Source organism: Metschnikowia bicuspidata, assembly GCF_001664035.1.
Source record: "Metschnikowia bicuspidata var. bicuspidata NRRL YB-4993 chromosome Unknown METBIscaffold_9, whole genome shotgun sequence".
Lineage (NCBI taxonomy): Eukaryota > Fungi > Ascomycota > Pichiomycetes > Serinales > Metschnikowiaceae > Metschnikowia > Metschnikowia bicuspidata.
This window is the reverse complement of record NW_017387739.1, coordinates 349,981-357,033: the sequence shown is the minus strand read 5'-3', so window position 1 is coordinate 357,033 and position 7,053 is coordinate 349,981. Positions and strand designations below refer to the sequence as shown.

The following is a 7,053-nucleotide window of genomic DNA, read 5'->3' as shown; positions in this document are numbered from 1 at the left end:
AAATAGTGTTTCATATGTTCTATCAAGTACTAACTTGAACCTATAAGTTATTGTATGATTGCCAGACAAAGCTCTAATACCGTCCTTCACAGTATCGCGAATTCAAAACACCGTATCAGATATATCTCATCGATCAGAAGTGGACTGAGAAAGCATCTCGAAAGCCAATTCTAATTTTTTGGTGAGATCTAGCAAGCAATAGGGAGAACAAGCTTTGAAAGCTGCAGTAAATTGATCACACCAGCGTATGATCCAATCATGCTATCGAATTATCACATTGCCTGGCTTTTTCAATCACGAGCTACTCTACATTCGCTTTTATCAAGAACACCAGGTTTGTTGATACGTAGCGGTCTCGCCAGTAAAGAACATGTCACGGCCTAATGTTTCTGAAAAAAAAGAATGGCATCTTGAGACTTAGTGGGTTTTCACTATATGGATTCATAATGTTTTTGTTCCCAAACATATGTAGCTGATGGTGGCTTAATTGAGGTCTTTGCCGTACATGAAGGCACCCACCAACTTGTCCTCGCCTTTCAACATCGCAACATTTTTCACGTACCCGATACGCTCAAAGCCCAAGGATTCCCATATCTTATAACTTGCTGAGTTTGTCTCGAAAACAAGATTAAACACCAGGTATACATAACCTAGCTTGGGTGCAATAGTCAAGTATTGCTTGCCAAGTTCTTTGCCAAGTCCCAAGCCCCGACGACCATGATTCACAACAAACCCAGCGTTGCACACATGCAGGCATCGGCCAATATAGTTGGGCTTGATGTAGAAATGTCCCAAGTACTTCTGGTCCCAAAAATCTTGCGATTCACTCTCCCATGTGGATTCATATCTACCTTCAACCAAAATCGCAGCAAAACCCTCAAAGAAGTACGCAAGGAAATCGTCGTACGAAAACTCTAAGTAGTGTGGATATGTCCGGCCTTCACGAATCACAAAGTTCATTTCGTTCCATGCCAGATGAAGCAACCCTGAGGGCATCTCATCAGCATCGTGGGCAGTGATTAAGGTGACAGTTTCGTCCGTCTTGGCAAGATTGAATATGAAGTTGTCTTTGACTCTAGGGGTGGTCGCGTACGTGCGGTCTGCAAAAGGCAATGTTTTCAAGTGATCGATATCGTAAGTCATCTATATAAAGACTTTTAGATGCAGACGGAAAATGATGTTTAATGACTTGGCTCTAGGCGAGGTGATATTTGAGTAATGAGATAGTTTTGTTTTGTGAAATCAAATGTATGGGGAACGATCCGATCGAAATGCTGGTTTTTTTACTCCAACGAATATGCTAGATCATCTTGGACATGTATGAGCTTATCTGACGGACAGAAGTCTGACTCAATGCGGAAGTCTGCACGCAATGGTGATCAATACACGAACATCAAATCCTACAAAATGGTCGTTGAGTGACTCCTTTCTGATAATTAAAACTTGTGGATATGAACTGCCATATATGCGAATAAGAGAGCGTACTTTACACCAGGAAAGTGTGCACGTATTGGCAATGAAAAAAATTGTGACACATTCGAGTGCTCGTGCTTGTCGGGCCCCGATAAGCTTGCTTTTATTTTCGGCAATATATCTTGCATGTGTCTTTTCATGTAAGTAATCTCGATTAATTCTGCAAGCTGGTTCTGCAGGCCCCGTCTGCCATCATCAAAGCCAGGTACATTACGAATTCACTTTTTTTTGTACCCGAAGCTGTCTCGCTGAGAAGACAAAGGTCGACGTGAGTTTACCGCAGTTGATATTTCCATTGGCTTTATGTTCAAGATTCTTGGCCTTAAGCGTCTCTTCTGAATGTGCTCTTATTTTTTGTCGGGAAAGTAGTTTTCGTTTAAATCTCAAACTGTATCAAACTGTATTTTTCTATCTCACCAATCCCTAAGCGGCAAGTATAAGCGACGATGGGCTTTTTGATTCCCAATCCAGAAGTATTGATACTGACTTTGAGAGCGTGACTGAAGTGTGTATCACTTCCGGAAAAATCTGCCCAGCTTGATTCAAAAAATTATGCCTCGGATGTCCTTTGACCGTATCTTCAAAAAAACAAAAAGAAAAGACCTACGCCTCAAAGCTCAAGGAAAATACACAACGAAGTATACAATGTTTGCATACGAAAAAAGTGGCATACCCGCAAAAGTAAAATAGTTCTGCACTCGGTAAATTGTGGGTGCATTCATTGCTTCTTTCAAAGGTAATGATTAGAATTGATTGTCTCCAGCTTCGATAGCGGAAGCCACTGACAAGCATTTATGAAGCCAGGAGTTTCTAAGACTACCTGTGCATTTTATAGGCATTGTTATAATAATGATAGAGATATCTGTATAAATATACGAGGAGTTGACTAGCATTTATATAATCAACCCCTAGGGAGCAGGAGAATCCTCTCCCTACGATGAGTAACTTTTCAGTACTCCATTGGCCAAGCTTGCGATGTGCAGTACCACACGAGCAACATGTCAGATATTTTTGACACATTGCAATCTTTTATGGGGATATTACCAAGAGAGTTTGAGATTAAACACGTAGCGCATTGCAAGGTGACATGATGAAATATTCGAAACATCAATTAGGGCGAATTCCAGAATATATTATTTTGAAATTCATGATGACAGCGAATTCTGTGTTTTTTTTGTCCATACCCAAAAACAAAGCTTCCCTAAAAGCCTTGTAACTGTCACAAATTTCACATGCAATGAATGCATGCATCAAATCACGCTTTCTATTGACATTGGACTCGATGGTGGTGTGAGAAAGTGTTGCAATATTGCCTTTCTTCTTTCGCGTTTATGGCCTAGTCGAAGAACCAGAGCTTTCCGAGTAAAGTGGAAATGGATACCAAGAGCGGTGTTGTGTCAAAAGTAGTATTATTGCAGCCAAAAGTTACTACTTGGAGACTTTGAATGCTTGCGTCCATTGGTATTACACCTTGCTCAAGTTCATAGTGTGAATGTTAGGCTTGACAAGAGTATGTAAGGTTTTCATATAGTAGTGTGATTTTAATGGATTTCAAGCACGCAGATATTGATGATAACAGTCACAACCAGCAACTAAGAAGATCAAAGTAATACCCAAAAAGTGCGGCAATTAGAATTGAACTTTATTGAGTTGTAATGAGCAACAACTTATTTAGAGGTCTAATAATTGCAATAACGAAGTGCTCCACCTTCATGATAAGCTAAAAAATCTGTTTCGTTTGAAAAAGATCAGCTAATAAAAAAGATTATTGGCTAGTTGGAAGAGAAACCCAAATTAAATGGACCGTACCAGCTGCCGGTATGAACACCCTTTTGGGTGGGGTCTATGAATGGGCGGTATTAGCAGGTAGGGATACTGACTGAGTTAATATGAACGGTCGAACATTAATGTGTCTTTTGAGACGACTATGAATGGCTACTGTGAAGAGCCGATAGAAACGGATGATGTGGATGGTAATACCAATGGATCATACCATGGATAAAGTAATATCAATACATTATACAATAAATACCACGGATATAGTATAATATAAATGAATAATACCATGAACTAGTTTACGTATGTACTACTGTGGGTACATTGCTGTCAGACTGAGGGAGATTCAAGACGCATTGCTGGACTTGGGCAAATTTTGTAAAATGATTGAGCTTGTTTTGTTTGCATTCTTCAAAGGCGCTGTCCAGGCTTTGGAGAATGCCAAAGATGTCTCTGAGATGTGAGTGAAAAACTACTTAAAGTCTGTGTTAAAGTTGAGCTTGCTCAATGCTTTCGAAAAGGAGAGAATTACTGTGGGTGTTTCGGTCCAAAACTTGGGTCACCCCATATGTCGACAGCTTGTTCAACAATATTGCTCAGGGCTTCTCGAAATACATCCGTGTCCACGGCCTCAAGCTCTTGAAGGACTCACAGGAGGGTGTCATCGAGAGAGCCAAGTTGGGTTTGGGTCACGCCTTTTCCAAAGTCAAGGTAAAGTTCACTGTTCAAAAGAACGGTGCCAACATCAGCTAGGCCATCGCACTAAAACAAGTACTTCAACTCTTTTTCCATGAGAATCAAGAAGTAGTACGGGTGGCACTTATTCCAGTTGGGCAAGAAAGCGTCGGACAGCTACGCCTATCTTAAGCTTGCATTTTACCTCAAGGATAAGGCCAACTTGATTTTGGAACAATTCTTTGAGAAGGACATAAAACACGTTCCGTTTTTTTGTCCCCACCCCCTCATTACCCTAATCTCACCAACAACTATCTAAGAACTGGTACGGACAAGGGAATCTGACTGTCGAATTGAAGCATAGCATTGCGATGGTCAGAAAGCGTTGATGCAGTGTGATTTCTGCCCATTTCTCCGAATGTTAAAGTGAAGAAATTACCAAGTACGGGTAAATAGCGGAAGTCACTATGGCTCTATTAGGGTAGCAAATGCCTCGTCACCTAGTTAAATGTCGGGACTAAATGGATTAGCGAGACAGCCACTATCTCTGTCTACTTCTCAGCCAAACCACGGCCAAGGGAACGGGCTTGGCAAAATTAGCGGGGAAGAACACCCAGTTGAGCTTGACCTTAGTTTGACGTTGTGAAGTAGTAACCATACATCATACCAACACATAATACCAACACAGAATAGCTACACATAATGTCATGGTTGGATTCAATACATAATACTAATAAATGTTACCATCAATAAATTTATGGATGAACCATAAATACTACTGTGGGCAGTACCAATGAAGAATATTAATGTATAATACTATGGACAACACTGATTCCCGATACTAATGGGTTATACCAACACATAAGCCTAATTGATAACACCAGTTTATGAAATTAGTGGGAAATATCAAATACATAATACCAATACATAATACATAATACCAATACGTAACACCAATGAGTAATGGTAATACCTAATACTACTGAATAATACCAATGGTAGATAATGACTATCGATGATATCAATACACAATACGAAACCAATACACAATAACAATAAGTAAAACTTACCAGCACATAGGACTAAGGGATAACGCCATGTATATCGATAACACCAATACAAAACACCATGGATTAGTCCGGTACATAGTACTAGTAATACCAATCGATGTAACTACTGAACAAGATCGATGCCTATACCAATACATAATTATCAGAAATACCAATACATAATAATTATCAAAATTACCAATATATTCCAATACATCATACCAATGTAAAACACCCGCACATAGTACTCATGCATGATACCAGGGAGAATACCAATCCACAATACCAGTAAGACCTACAAAGAAAGCCAATACATAACAGCAATACGTGATAATACACAAGTCAAGTAGAAACCACCCACACATAGCACCAATTCATCATGCCATGAATAGTACCAATACAGATTGCTAATAAGCGATGACAATGCATCCTAATGAACAATACTTATGACGAGTACCGGTAGGCTCTACCAACACATAATACCAAAAAGCACCATGGATAATACCATGGAGAATACCAATACAAAGCACCAACACATGATAGCATCAATACACCACACCAATAAAGAAAAAATAAAAGTGCAAAGAACAAAAAAAACAAAAAAAACAAAAAAAACAAAAAAAACAAAAAAAACAAAAAAAAGGACATCTACTGGAAAATACCATTGATGTCAACTCACAACACCAATACACCGTGGATCATACCAATGGCTCCCAGAAATGAGCCTACCATACAATAGCGATGCCTGACGCAAATGGCAGTGGGAACAAAACACAGGTACCGGCCTGCACACAAGGCAGAACCCCCAACTCATCAGGCCGGTCACTGCAAACAGTCCCGCCAGCCGGGCCGGCCCTCTGGCAGAGAATCCTGGCGCCGACCAGAAACCGCGGCGTGCACACAAAGCCCGAGTCCGGCAGACAAGGCTCATGCCCGGCACATAGCGCCGCACGGCCCGTGTGCACGCCCGCCGGCTCCCCTCAATGAGCGCCCCGGCGGCTGCAGAGAGTCCACAAACCACTCTGTTTTCCCCCAAACACGCCGCCTTTGCCCCGAATCCATGGACGAAACCAGGCGCAACGGCTTCGCCGGTGAAAGTATGTATATGGCCCTCCGTGGTGCGTCTCTGTGCCGGCTTCTGGTATATATCGGCGCCGGCCCGGGTGTCCCTACAGCATCCAGTTTGTGCCCAGTTTGTGGCGCCTCTTGACAGCGGCATTTCCGGGCCAGCGGGCCTAGCACCCCGGCGCCCCCCGGGTAGTCTGCCCGGCGCCGGCCGGGGCGGCTTGCGGGTGTCTGGCCCGTTTGCAGGGCCCGTTGCGGCGGGCCATGGAATCCACGTGCGGGCGTCCGGATCTTCCCCCTTTTGGCGGCTTTGTACTAACCGCAGGCGGCAGCAAGAAAGACAAGCGGCGGCAGCAGATCGCTGCGCGGCTCGGCAAGCTCGAGGCCGGGTTTGCCGACGGCAGCGCGTCGTACTACCGCGGGCTCCTTCACAACCTCCAGGCCACGCTCGCGGCCATCCAGCAGGGCACGCACGGCGAGTACGTGCGGCGCAAGGGCGCCTTGGAGCAGGTGCGCGACTACGAGCTCACGCGGCTCCGGCTCTGGGAGGAGTACCAGGTCACGCGCGCGGAGCACGAGTACGCGGCGGCCATGCACACGGCCACGGCCAACTACGACATGATGGTCAAGCTCTTGAAGGAGAAGTACTACGACAAGCTCCAGAGCCAGGCGCGGCGCCTCAAGGAGGACAAGCTCCTCTTGAACATGGTCAACGCCAGCCTGTGGGCCGCGCCGGGCGCGTACCCCGCGGCGGCGGCGTTGGGCCCCGCGGCGTCGCTCTTGGCGGACCGCCGCCCGCGCCGCAAGCGCGAGTACCCGGCGCGGCTCGCGGACAGCGCGCTCGACGAGCTCCTGGACCCGGGCTCCGCGCGGCTCGCGGCATCGGGACACGTGTCCGCGGGTTACACGTCCGGCCTGGTCAAGCGCCGCCGCCACTACGCCACGCGCTACTCGCTGAACGACGAGCACACAGGCAGCGTGGCCAGCGCGGGCNCGGGCGCGGCCGGTGCGGGCG

General features: G+C 45.1%; 3 protein-coding genes across 3 annotated transcripts in view; 2 read left to right on the top strand and 1 right to left on the bottom strand.

Moving 5' to 3' along the window:
• Positions 1 to 483: 483 nt before the first annotated feature.
• On the bottom strand, positions 484 to 1,143 carry METBIDRAFT_47858 (uncharacterized protein; the record flags this gene model as incomplete). Its single annotated transcript, XM_018858232.1, has 1 exon — positions 484 to 1,143. The coding sequence occupies one exon, from the start codon at positions 1,141 to 1,143 to the stop codon at positions 484 to 486; it is 660 nt and encodes a 219-aa protein (XP_018709466.1).
• Positions 1,144 to 3,554: 2,411 nt separating this feature from the next.
• Positions 3,555 to 4,002, top strand: METBIDRAFT_230741 (uncharacterized protein; the record flags this gene model as incomplete). The annotated part of the gene is made up of 2 exons (XM_018855257.1): positions 3,555 to 3,709; positions 3,771 to 4,002. The coding sequence occupies 2 exons, from the start codon at positions 3,555 to 3,557 to the stop codon at positions 4,000 to 4,002; spliced, it is 387 nt and encodes a 128-aa protein (XP_018709465.1).
• A 2,300-nt stretch (positions 4,003 to 6,302) lies between these two features.
• METBIDRAFT_47899 (uncharacterized protein) overlaps positions 6,303 to 7,053 on the top strand; it is a gene marked incomplete at both ends in the record, with an annotated part of 2,126 nt that continues 1,375 nt past the window's right edge. Inside the window, one exon of the mRNA XM_018858235.1 lies at positions 6,303 to 7,016. Within this exon, the coding sequence (XP_018709464.1) occupies positions 6,303 to 7,016 (714 nt within the window). The remainder of the gene's footprint in view (positions 7,017 to 7,053) is intronic.